Source organism: Ranitomeya imitator, chromosome 3 (assembly GCF_032444005.1).
Source record: "Ranitomeya imitator isolate aRanImi1 chromosome 3, aRanImi1.pri, whole genome shotgun sequence".
NCBI classification, from domain to species: domain Eukaryota; kingdom Metazoa; phylum Chordata; class Amphibia; order Anura; family Dendrobatidae; genus Ranitomeya; species Ranitomeya imitator.
Genome location: NC_091284.1, coordinates 527702710 through 527716066, shown reverse-complemented (window position 1 = coordinate 527716066; position 13357 = coordinate 527702710). Strand labels below are relative to the sequence as shown.

The 13357-nt window shown below is 41.5% G+C and overlaps 1 protein-coding gene across 7 annotated transcripts in view; it reads left to right on the top strand.

Moving 5' to 3' along the window:
• Nucleotides 1–13357, top strand: part of MSI2 (musashi RNA binding protein 2) — a 973036-nt gene that overhangs the window by 946261 nt on the left and 13418 nt on the right. For 4 of the 7 annotated variants that reach the window (XM_069757784.1, XM_069757783.1, XM_069757782.1 and 1 more), the window contains one exon: nucleotides 4146–4223. The exons of the other annotated variants lie outside the window; for them this stretch is intronic. In XM_069757784.1, coding sequence (XP_069613885.1) covers nucleotides 4146–4187 — 42 coding nt within the window. In that variant the 3' untranslated portion in view covers nucleotides 4188–4223. The remainder of the gene's footprint in view (nucleotides 1–4145; nucleotides 4224–13357) is intronic. 7 annotated transcript variants of the gene reach the window in all.

The following is a 13357-nucleotide window of genomic DNA, read 5'->3' as shown; positions in this document are numbered from 1 at the left end:
AGTGATCAAGCCCATGGATTAGTAATGGAGAGGCGTCTATAAATAATCCATTAATAATCTTATAGTTGTATTGTAAATAAACACACAGCCTGCCTAGGATAAAGTCTTTTATTTGAAATAAAGCAAAGCACACTTTTATTTTAAAAATAACAGTTATACTCACTTAACACCTATTCCACCGAAGCCCTCGTCTTCTGTTATAAAGAAAAAATAAAAAACAGTATCCTTCACCTGTCCGATGTTCTGTCCCATGCTGTAATCCATGTCTGAGGGATAAATATTTTTCAACCTGGATGGTGCCAAAATGCAACAATCCAGGCTGAGAACCACTGATGAATGAGCTGCCGAGAGCGCAACATCGGTGACCGGCGGTGATGTCATCTAAGTTACTGCTGAAAAATGTGTTTTGTTTTATTTCAAATAAAGGATTTTATTCTAGCTGTGTTTTTATTTACCATACAACTATAGGATAAGTAATGAATTAGTGTCTTAGAAGACGCCTCTCCATTACTAACCTGTGGGCTTGATGTCACCTAACAATACAAAGGTGACATAAACCCCCAAATATGAACCCCACTTGCCATCATTACAGGGCAAGTGGGAAGAGCCGGGCAAAGCGCTAGAACTGGCGCATCTAATAGGAAGCGCCTTTTCTAGGTGGCTGCAAACATTTTGTAATTGTTAGGCCAAATCCGTCGGACCTGAACATCCAGGTGTCAACCCATCTCTACTGATGTTGATATGATAAGTCACAGTAAGAGCGGAACTCCAAAAGAAGAATTAAAAAATTTTTTTAGCCTATTTTAATATTCAAATGAGTTTTGTAGAAATATTTTCTGTATTTTTAAAGGGAACTTGTCACCCCCAAAATCCAAGATGAGCTAAGCCCACCGGCATCAGGGGCATATCTACAGCATTCTGTAATGCTGTAGATAAGCCCCTGATGTGTCCTAAAAGATGAAAAAAGAGGTTAGATTATACTCACCTGGGCGGGTGGTCCGATCCGGTGGGCGTTGCGGTCCGCTCTGGCGCCCTCTTCTGGTCTTCACGCTATGGCTCCGGCACAGGCGTACTTTGTCTGCCCTGTTGAGGGCAGCGCAAAGTACTGCAGTGCGCAGGCGCCAGGAAAGGTAAGAGAGGCCCGGCAACTGCGCACTACAGTACTTTGCTCTGCCCTCAACAGGGCAAAGTATGCCGGAGCCGCAGCGTGAACACCAGAAGAGGACGTCATCTGATGAAGATAGGAGGCGCCAGACCAGCAGCGGGACCACCCCTGGGTGAGTATAATCTAACTTCTTTTTCTCATCTTTTAGGATACATCGGGGGCTTATCTACAGCATTACAGAATGCTGTAGACAAGCCCCTGATGACGGTGGGGTTACCTCACCCTCAATTTTGGGGGTGACAGGTTCCCTTTAAGTTTAGTAAGGATTCATGTTGGTAATGATAGCCATGGTCATCCAAATGGTAATGCCACAGTTGAAACAATTGAGAAGCCCTATTTGTTGGGCTATCCATGCATGTGTTGACTGTCGAATAGCTGTGACACATGCAGCTGCAGCGTTGAACAGCTGATTATCGGGAGCGCTCCAGGTATCCAGGTTACCGATGCAGCTATTCAGATAAGCTCTTATCCGCAACTATTCTATCATTCATAGTAGTTTGGATAAAATCGCTGTTTTATCTGCTGCAGATATCGCATTCTATGAATGCTGAGCTGTGTAGAACCCAATCACTGATAGACAGTTTCTTATGGACACTATACATTGGCAGAAATCTGCCAATCAATGGTTGGACGGGGTTAGGCAGAGCAGGGACCACATGGCATGAGACAGGTAGTCTTCCAGCGATAAACTCCTGCTGATAATACATTGAATTTATTGAAACAACTACAAACATTACAGTAAATTACAGCTGGAATCAGGGTTTCTGCCTCTACATCAGTGTTCCCCAAGTTCGGTCCTCAAGAGCCACCAACAGGTCATGTTTTCAGGATTTCCTTTGTATTGCCCAGGTGATGGAATTATTCCGTCATCTAGACAGGCAATAATTCCATCACCTGGGCCATACTAAGGAAATCCTGAAAACACGACCTGTTGGTGGCTCTTGAGGACCGAACTTGGGGAACACTGCTCTACATTATGCTGCTCTCAAATTAAATGGCAAAAAACTGCTTACAAATTCCCTTTAATAAGAAAACGAACATTAATAGATCCAATGAGACATCTGCTAGGTTAATAATAATAAAGATATACATCTACTATAGTAGTAACAATTTTGAATTGCAGTACTGGTTACTATCAGTGTGGTACATTCCACAGTGTAAGATTTGTGGGCCTTTAACATTTTATGGGTATACTTTTCAAAAATGGAAAATGTAAATGCTCTGGAGTCTGGACACATTTGAATTGGCAAAAGATAATTCTTGCCTGTTAGCCATAACCATGAGTTTAAAAAGTTGTATCAAATTTCAGGCTGCAGTCTCCATTTGTTTATTCAGTCTTACACCCTTTAGATTTCATTTACAACCTGCTCCTAGTTTCATAGTTTTCTCATATGGAGTGTCTCTCTTAGTTATACATGCTGTATGTGACTTCAGGATGCTGCTGTCCTCACTAGCTCTCATGTATCAGCACATCTTAATTCCTGAAGTGATTTCCCCTTCTACAGTTCATGATAAATTTCTTTTTCTTTTGAATTGAGAGACACACATGTTGAGGGGTGTGTGATATTCCCCTTCCTTTAGCGGAACCTCTCTTTTCACTACACACCCATGTATAGCGTATATGATCTCCCTGCACACTGTCATGTGTGCTCTTATCCTTATATCTACTGTCTTCTCCTTATATCTGCTATATGCTCTAAGGCATGCTCTGTACACGGTGATCTGCGGAGTACAACTTTCTCCCCTTCCCTTCTATCTCTAAGGCTAGGTTCACATTACGTTAGTGGGTGTCCGCTACATGGCGCAATTGTCGCAATTAACGCTATGTAACGGATCCGTTAGCGCACCCATTGACTGCAATGTGCTAACGGATCGCTAACGCATCGCAAACGTATGCCATTTTTGGCATGCGTCTGCGATGTGCCGTTAGTTTCGGACGGACCTCGAACGCTGCTTGCAGCGTTCAGGATCCGTTCCTCACTAGCGCAGATCGGGCATCTGCGCTAGCGGGATTGCCGAAAGCAATCCCTTTTTGGACATTGCGTTAACTGATTGAACTAACGTTATGTGAACCTTGCCTAACACTGAGAGAAGGGAGGGAACACCAAAGAATTCTGAGACCACTATTTGCTGTCAAGTCTATTTCAAAAGCAGCTTTACTGACAGCTTAGTGAAACAGACTCTATATCAGCAATAGGATTTTTAATGGAGTATTTAGTACATTGATTGGTTTTTAGTTTTGGGAAAAAAATAAAAAATAAATTAAAGCCTTACATTTAGGTTCAATTGCTTTGTTGCCTGTTTCTTTTGTGTCATCCCTTATTTCCTGTTTAATAGTTGCTGCATTTTCTAATACAACTTTAGCTCATACACTAACCCTTTGAACCTAGTTGAAATCGTCTTCAGAATATCATGTCACCATAGTAACCTTTAAATCTCATCTGGTTTGCTTGCATTATCAAATAGGATGCATTATCATTCCGCTAACCTAAGTACTAAGGTAAATTACCCTCTCTCAACCTTCCAAACTTGTCTCGTTTCATCCCTCACCTGCTGGAAAAGCCCTCTGTGAATTACAAAGCTTGGCTATGGTGACCTCTGGACTGCTCAGATGAAAGCACAGCCTTGAAGTTGCAGTTTTGCTGTGCTAATATTTCTCTGTAGGGCCATTACAATGCACAGAGGAGGGAGGTTGGCAGCCTTTCTCAGTGGGGTCTTGCGTATATTTTCTAATATTGTCTTACAAAGGTTAAGCAGCAAATGTCTCACAAGCTGTGGTCACAGCAGCTACCACTGTTCGCACTGTTTATGCCTCGCAGTGATGAGTTATACCTTAGTTGCGAATGTAACATGTTGTGGACAACTACATACGTGTGGGAAAAATGCACATTCATGCCACCCATGCCTTATGAAGCTGAAATGCAAAAATCTGTTCTTGTTGAATAGGGCACTGACAAACTCAACAATTGTACAATTTTAGGGACCTTTGATTGCAACGGCTTTTACAAATGGATACCATTGAAACGTTTCAGGTGATTGGTTGCCATCTCGCTTTGAGGTATTCTTATTTCTACCATTATATTTGACTGAAATGTAATCTGCTGTCTTCATCATCCCTTTGTCAATTCATAAGCATATCACCTTACCTTTAACTCTTTGGTGTCTAACACCTTTTTTCATCCATCAGTCTGCTGTCCACTTTGTAGAAGTTAATCTTTCTGCTGCTGTTCGGAATTAAAATCCCCTCTAATTAGGAATATTTTGTTGCGGTAAACAAAATATCCTAGACTATTGTTTGACACATGCAGTGGTGCTTGAAAGTTTGTGAATCCTTCAGATATTTCCATATTTCTGCATTTAAAAAACCAAACCAAACAAATGAGTCAATATTATTAGACTGTCATTTTTTATTGCTGAAAATTATCCAAAATCACAAGTCAGTAAGTGGCCAAAGTATGTAAACCTGTGATTTCAGGATCTGGTGTGACCCATTCCGCAGCAATAACTGCAGGTAAATGTTTTTGGTATTAGTTGACCAGTCCTGTACATTGGCTTGGAGGAATTTTATCCCATTCCCTACAAAACAGCTTCTAATTTTGTTGGTGGTTTCTTCCATAAACTGCTGACTTTAAGTCCTTCCACAACATTTCTTTAGAATTTAAGGTCAGAATTTTGACTTGGCCATTCCAAAAACGAGATCGTAATTCTTCTTTAACCAATCATTTGTAGCACAACTTCTATTCTTTGACTTAATGTCATGCTGCATGACTTGCGTTGTTTGAGATTTATCTCAGGGACAAATGTCCTGACGTTTTTCTTTAGAATTGTGACATTTCGAATTCATTGTTCCATCAATGATGGCAAGCCATACTAGCCCAAAAGAAATAACAGGTCCAAACCATGATGCTACCACCACGTCGTTTCACAGATGGTATATTTTTATGCCATAATGCAGTGTTTTTCTTTTTCCAAAGCTAACTCTTCTAATAAAAACCTAAAAGCTGTGTTTTGGTCTCTTCCATCCACAAAACATTGTTCCAGTTGCCTTCTGACTTTTCCAGATCTTTAGCAAACTGCAAAAGTATCATTGTAATTTTGTAGAGTTTTAGAATAAGACTTTATTAAAGGGACTCTGTTCGCAAAGAATTACTGTTCATATGAAGTCCCACCGCTTGATGTATCATGGCAGGGAAAATCATTTAAATATACCTTTCCAACTGCTGGTTTTCCCTTAATCTCCACCTCCATCCTTGTCTTTGACAGCTCTGGCTTCATAAGAGCCAGACAAAGGTGGAGACAGATGGAAACCAAGCATGTAGGAAAGTGTATATAAATGATTGGCCCCGCCGTGATGCACTGAGTGCCTATACTTGGTTTGAAAAGTCATTTTTTGCTAAGAGTCCCTTTATTCCCTGCGGTTTTTTAAAACGGGTCACCCACTCACACCTGATTTATCATCCCATTTATGGAAAACACCACTCTCATTTCACCTTAACGTTCTCTGCTAATCCTGATAGCACAAATACTTTTGCCACTCATAGACATTTGATTTGCATCTTATTACTCAATAAAAAAAAAGAATGACAAAGTCTAATATTTTTTACTAATTTATTTGATTGGTACTCTGTTTGATTTGAAACTTTTAAGTGCTAGTGTAAACATCTGATGTAGTTTTGGGGTTTACAAACTTTTCATCACCACTATAGGAAGGCATTAGTGACTTAATAGGCTTAACTACAGAATCACAACTAGTCACTTAAATCAGCTGCACTCTGTATATTCTTTTCTGTAAAAATGGTATTGTGATAAATAGCAACCCTATGTAGTCCAGAAGGAAACTTAGGACACACTTTTGGTCTCCATTGGGTGAATGGGGCTTTTAAAGGGAATCTGTCACCCCAAAAATGGCCTATAAACTAAGGCCACCGGCATCAGGGGCTTATCTACAGCATTCTGTAATGCTGTAGGTAAGCCCCTGATGTATCCTGAAAGATAAGAAAAACAGGTTATATTATACTTGCAATGGGGCGGTCCCGCTGCGGTCCAGGTCCGATGGGCGTCGCGGTTCGGGTCCGGCGCCTCCCATCTTCATACGATCACGTTCTCTTCTTGTCTTTTTGCCACGGCTCCTGCGCAGGCGTACTTTGTCTGCCTTGTTGAGGGCAGAGCAAAGTACTGCAGTGAACAGGCGCCGGGAAAGGTCAGAGAGGCCCTGCGCACTGCAGTATTTTGCTCTGCCCTCAAAGTGACAAAGTACACCTGCGCAGGGGCCTTGGCAAGAAGAGGACGTGATCATGTGTAGATGGGAGCTGCCAGACCCGACACCCATCGGACCGCAGCGGGACCGCCCCTGGGTGAGTATAATATAACCTGTTTTTCTTAGCTTTCAGGATACATGGGGGGGCTTATCTACAGCATTACAGAATGCTGTAGATAAGCCCCTGATGCCGGTGGCCTTAGTTTATAGGCCATTTTTGGGTGACAGATTCCCTGTAAATAAGTTCCACATATTTTCCATTGCTTGCAGCAAATTGACACTACAAAAGCAGTGTGAACCTGCTGTCAGAGATGTATATGGCTGAGCTTTTGAGTTATATTATGAATTGTAGTAAACCAATAAACACTCAACATCAAATCATTCAGATAAAGATAACCTAATCTGATACCTTGAAGCAAATTATTTGTGAAAATTTATATTTTTATGTCTGAGGTGGGAATTTGGAAAAACAAAAACATTTTAAGTCCGAAATGAGACAAGAACTTCATATTGGATATACATTAAGACTTGGCAATTGAGATTATTACAGCCAATTAAAAGTCAATTGATAAGAATATTAATGTAAGGTGAAATGCGACAATGTATTCTCAAGGTACATTGTAACGTTACATATTCATAACAACCTTGTCTTTTATTACTGACCCACTTCTAAATTCTATTAGCCTCTTTTAATTAATAGGCTAATTCTAAACTATGATATGTTTGATCAAGTGTTTAACTTCATCGAGCCTCTTGATATGTTACTTGTAGCTGTCAAATCACCTTAATGTGTCGGCACCTTACCTTTGAATGAAGAAAAAGACCATATTGAATCTGAATGCTCGAATCATTCCCGTATCCTAATAAATACTGTACTTTTCCAAACAAAGGCTGACAGCTTTGTTCCACTGCTCACAGAATGCCACGGTGCATAATTAAGCAATGTGCCAATACTGGAGTCAAAAGATGACATTCTTCCTCTAATAACTATGGAACAATTATGTGAAATTAAAAATGTTTAAACTATACAAAATCCAATTTAAAACATCACCTTAGCAAACCAAATTTGGAACGTTGCCAGTTTTCTAACCTTTTTGCTTTTCCCTTGTTAATTATGTATGTATCTTTTTTTTTACACTTTACCAGTTCTGTTTCATAGACAAATATATACTAAACTGTTTCTTCAGTTAGCAAAAATCAGGAATTGCCCTTTCTTTAGCATTCTAGATTACCATTTGCTACAGCTGCTAAGCCAGAGCAACCAATCAGATTCCAGTTCTCATTTTTCAGAGGTGTTGGTGAAAACTAAAGGAGCTATGGGCAACTTTTTTACTGGTCTGCTAAAATTAGAGTATACTGTTAATTTTTCATGGCATGTTAATCACACAACCACCTTGTGGTTTTTTTTTTTGTAGTTTTAGGCCATGTTCACACGATCCTTTTTTTCATGCGGAATTGCCGCGATTTTCCCGCTGCGTGTCCGCAGCTGTTTTCCATGCAGGGTACATTACATTGTATCCTATGGAAAACAGGAACTGCTGTGCCCACAATGCGGAAAATAAAAAAAAAAGCCGCGCTGAATAGCTGCGGGAAAAAAGAAGTACCATGTCACTTCTTTTTTCGGAGCCGCAGCGGTTCTGCACCCATTGACCTCCATTGTGAGGTCAAACCCGCAGTAAAACCCGCAGATGAAAAAAATATCTGCGGGTTTTACTGCGGTTTGTGGTGCAGAACCGCTGCAGCAGGAAGTGCGGGGAAGCGGGCGGAAGTGCGTGGGCGGAGTGTGGCTGCCCCCCCGTGCTCCGATCCCGCCCCCCCGTGCTCCAATCCCACCGCCCCGTGCTCCGATGCCCCCCCCCAGTGCTCCGATGCCCCCCCCGTGCCCTAATCTCCCCCCCTTTTACTTACCCGGCGTCCCGGTGTCCGTCCGGCCGTCTTCTCCCTGGGCGCCGCCATCTTGCAAAATGGCGGGCGCATGCGTAGTGCGCCCGCCGAATCTGCCGGCAGGCAGATTCGTTCCAAAGTGCATTTTGATCACTGAGATATAACCTATCTCAGTGATCAAAATAAAAAAATAGTAAATGACATCCCCCCCCCCTTTGTCTCCCCCATAGGTAGGGACAATAAAAAAATTAAGAATTTTTTTTTTTTCCACTAAGGTTAGAATAGGGTTAGGGGTAGGGTTAGGGTATTTTCAGCCATTTTAACCCTAAAAAACTTCCTAGAAAACACACAGACTCTGCATAGAAAACTGCATAAAAAAAAGGATCAAAAAAAGGATCAAAAAAAGGATCAAAAAACGCATCAAAAAAGGACAAAAAAAGGACCAAAAAAAGGACCTGCGTTTTCTGCCAAGAGCTGCAGTTTTTTAAAAAACAGTCCTGAAAAAAAAAGGATGGAAATCAGGAACGTGTGAACATACCCTTATCATTGAAGATGCAGTCACTGTGCTGCTTGTTGACATTGATTTAAAACATGTCTTCTTTGAAAGTCCACTGCAAATTTAAGAACGAAAAGCAAACTTGGTAATAGAGCCCTTTGACAAGCTCTTTCTCTCCAATCACCCTAAAAGCAAAGCCCAATTGTGTCTGGCTAAAATGTAAGGCTATGTGCCAACAGCTGATCGCCTTTAAAAAACTGCCACTTAGGCTAACTCCCCACCTGGTGCCTGATACATTTAATCTATCCAAGGCACCAAAGTGAGAGTATGCTGCTGTCTTTTTACATTTTGGCTTGACAAAGTCGATTTTGTGGCCAAAACATTGTTTTTTATTTGATTATTTGATTTGGTTTATAAAGAATTTGATCTCAAGATTGCTTTGGTGCCCTGGATACATCCTCTCCTATAACTACAGACTACACAGGATTTGTTTGCATTCGGGAAACTAGGAGACACATTGGTCTGCACAGGACCTGTGGACACAAAACAATGACAGATTTTTAATCATGGTTGTTTTCAAGTTTGGTATATATATGGTATATATTTTTTAATTTCAGACCGTTTTATTTGGGAGTAATGGAAGTAATTCTTCAGGGTAGTGTATAAGGAGGTGTGAAACATTAGAAAAATATTATTGCCTTTCTCTTATTAAAGCAGGTCTGTCTCCATACTGCTACAGATCCCATAGTTTTAATAACCAAAATGGCCAAAGTTGTTACTTTGGTAGCTAGGAGAGCTTGAAGAATACATTGAGGCAAAACATTTATGAATTCCAAGTATTTAGCATGAGAGCTTTCTTCTCCCCCTGCCTAATAGAACAACACATGAAGAAGACAGATCAGCATTAAGGCTTTGTGCACTCATAGATTTTTTGAGTTTTTGAAGCAGTATTCACTTCAGGAAACAAGTTTTTGGAGGGATTTTTCTTTTCCTTAAGGGTTTCCTGAAGCAGTTTTAAAGAGTATTTTCATGAAATTTGGAACAGTGTTTTTTCATTAAATGTTCTTTTCCTGACTGGATTGGGAAACCACTGCGTTTTTGAAAACTGCAGTATGTTTATTCTTCCAGCTTTTGTGCAGCATTTTTTGACACACAGAAAGCAATGAGCAAGTGCAAAAAAGCAACAAAAATGCTGCCGATAGTTTTTTAAGCGTTTTTGATGGGAAAAAAAAATACAGGAATAGCAAAATGTGAAATCCACTTATTTTAGTGATTTTTCCCAAGTTTAAATTTTACCTTTAAAAAAAAAAAACCTGCAAAAAAAGAAATGTGTGAACATAGCCTTAGAAAAGGCTTCCTTCTGGATCCACTTCATAGAAGTGACACGTTTTCTTTTTTTCTACCATATGTTTTTCAAAACCATTTCAGAAAAAAAAACTAAGAAAACTCCCCACTTGAAAATCAAAGTGGATTTCATATAGAAATGAATTTGAAGAGTGTTGCAAGAATATTTGAAGCAGGATCTGGCCACAGCCACTGTGCAGTTGTTGGAGATGAATTGTCCTAAGGATAGGCTATAACCCCTGGAGGCAGATTATCTGAGTATGTCCTCATGTTGCGGATTTTGCTGCGGATCCGCAGCGGATTGGCCGCTGCGGATTTGCAGCAGTTTTCCCTGAGTTTACAGTACCATTTAAACCTATGGAAAACAAATTCTGTAGTGCACATGCTGCGGAAAAAAACATGCAGAAATGTAGCGTTGTTTATTCCGCAGCATGTCAGTTGTTTGTGCGGATTCCGCAGTGGTTTACACCTGTTCCATAATAGGAATCCGCAGGTGTAAAACTGCAGGTGGAACCCACACAAAATCTGCAAAAAGAATCGCTGTAATTCCGCAGGAAATCCGCAGTACGGTTTACCTGCGGATTTACCAAAATCAGTCCAGAAAAATCCGCAGAGTAATTCGCAACGTGTGCACGTGGCCTCCAAGAGATCTGTGTCCAGCCCATAGATCTTAAAGGGAACTTGTCACCCCAAAATCGAAGGTGAGCTAAGCCCACCAGCATCAGGGGCTTATCTACAGCATTCTGGAATGCTGTATATAAGCCACCAATGTAACCTGAAAGATGAGAAAAAGAGGTTAGATTACTCACCTGGGCTGGCGGTCTGATCCAATGGGCGTCGAGGTCCAGTCCGGGGCCTCCCCGCAGGTGCCGGGCTTCTCTGACCTTTTCGTTGCGCACTGCTGTACTTTGCTCTGCCCTCAACAGGGCAGACAAAGTACGCCTGCGCCAGAGCCACAGCGTGAAGACAAGAAGAGGACGTCATCGTAAGAAGATGGGAGGCGCCGGACCAGACCGTAACACCCATGGGGCCGGACCGCAGCGAGACCGCCACTGGGTGAGTATATCTAACCTCTTTTTCTCATCTTTCAGGATACATCGGGGTCTTATCTACAGCATTACAGAATGCTGTAGATAAGTCCCTGATGCCGGTGGGCTTAGCTCACCTTCGATTTTGGGGGTGACAGGTTCCCTTTAACATTCCATTTGCATATTGAGATAAATGTGGATTTCTGTATCAAGGTATCATGTTATTCCACTTTCTATGACCTACAGGCCCATATGAATGGCTTAGGGTAGTTTATCCTATTGACAGAGACACGGACGTTTATCTCGCAAGTGGAAAAGAGCCCTAAGACTATGTTTACTCTGCAACTTTTTCCTGCATTTTTTCAGTGGGTGTGTTTCTCAAAACGCCAGAAGTGCCTGCAAAACGAAAAAAATCTTCATAGTCAAGGGAAAAGCAACTTGCTGTTTTTTAGGTTCAGACTTTTGAGTATTTTTTAAAGGCTTCAGGTTTATAAAAAAAAAAAAGCCTGGTTTGAAAAAATGAATGCTTGAAATACTCTTTAAAACCATTGCAGAAAACTCTTCAGTAAATGCAAAACCCCTTCAAAAAGTCATTGCGAACATACCTTAGGGCTCGCTTCCGAGAGAATCAAATCGATTATGGTATTGACATGCAGCTCAAACTTTGATCAAACTGTCGGCTTACTGTCATGCGATTCTCTTGAATGAATCAGATCAGTCGTATGGAGAACCTATAGACTTGAATGAGTGCACGTGATCCGATTTGCAAAGCCCCTCGCAACGTGCTTTTTTTTTCTCCCTCAGACCAATTCAGTCTGTAGGAAAAAAAGGCAGATATGCACTGCCCCATGGATTAACAATGGTTCGGGTGCCATCTGATAAAACATTGGATAGCAGTCGTCCGAGTTATACGCTCATGTGAGCGAGCCCTAACAGCTCCTTATGTCTCCAAGAGTTGTGGTGTTGCAGCTCTGCTTTATTTAGACTAATGAGACTAATCAATACCATATACTACCTGTGTAAAAGCGTGTTGTTTTACAAGAAGGGAGGTTTTTCTTTTTTTACTTGTATGCTGCCATTAATAAAACCATTGACGCACAATCAAGCAGTTGTATAACATGTAACACATCCACTCTATATATCCAGTATACAGAAAGAATCAAATACACTGCTGAAAAAAATAAACGAAACACTTAAACACAGTGTAACTCCAAGTCAATCGCACTACTGTGAAATCAACCTGTCCAGTTATGAAGCAACACAGATTGTGAATCAATTTTGCAAATGGAACAGACAACAGGTAGAAATTATAGGCAATTAGCAAGACAACCCCTATTTAAGGGGTTGTCCACTACCTTCTATAATTCCCCCACTGATTAAACCCTTGTATAAAAGTATTTTTGCAAATGCCTCTTGTACTCTGACTGCTCTCATGGCATCACGTGACCCTGGCTGGATACTGGGCTGTGACATGCGGTTCAACTCTGCCCACAGCCCAGTCAATCAGGAGGCGTTTGCGCAACTGGGTCATGCCCAGGTGATGCAAGGCATTCTGGTACTTGATGTGACATCAGCCGATGTCAGCAGGGGTCACGTGATGCCAAGTGAGCAATCAGCGATGGCGCAATAGGACAGCAAAAGATATTTACAAAAATTCTTCTATACAAGGGTTAAATCGTGGGGGAATTATAGAATGCAGTGGACTACCTCTTTCAGGAATGGTTCTGCAGGTGGTGACCATAGACCATTTCTCTGTTCTCATCCTTTTTGGATGACCTTTTTGTCACGTTTGCATTCTGCTTTTGCTCTCACCCCTAGAGGTACAGTACCAACCCACAGAAGTTGCTCAGGTAGTGCAGCTCATCTAGGATGGCACATCAATACGAGTTGTGGCAAGAAGGGTAGCTGTGTCAGTCAGCACAGTGTCCAGAGCATGGAGCATATAACAGGATACAGGTCAGTATACCAAGACACGTGGACGGGCCGTAGGAGTACAACAACCCAACAGCAGGATTGTTACCTCCTCCTTTGTGCAAGGAGGAGCAGTGCCAGATCTCTTCAAAATGACCTCCATCAGGCCATTAACATCCATGTGTCTGCTCAGACTGTCAGAAACCGACTCCATGAGGGCATTGTGAGGGCCCGACGTTCATAAGTGGGTGTTGTGCTTACAGCCCAGCACC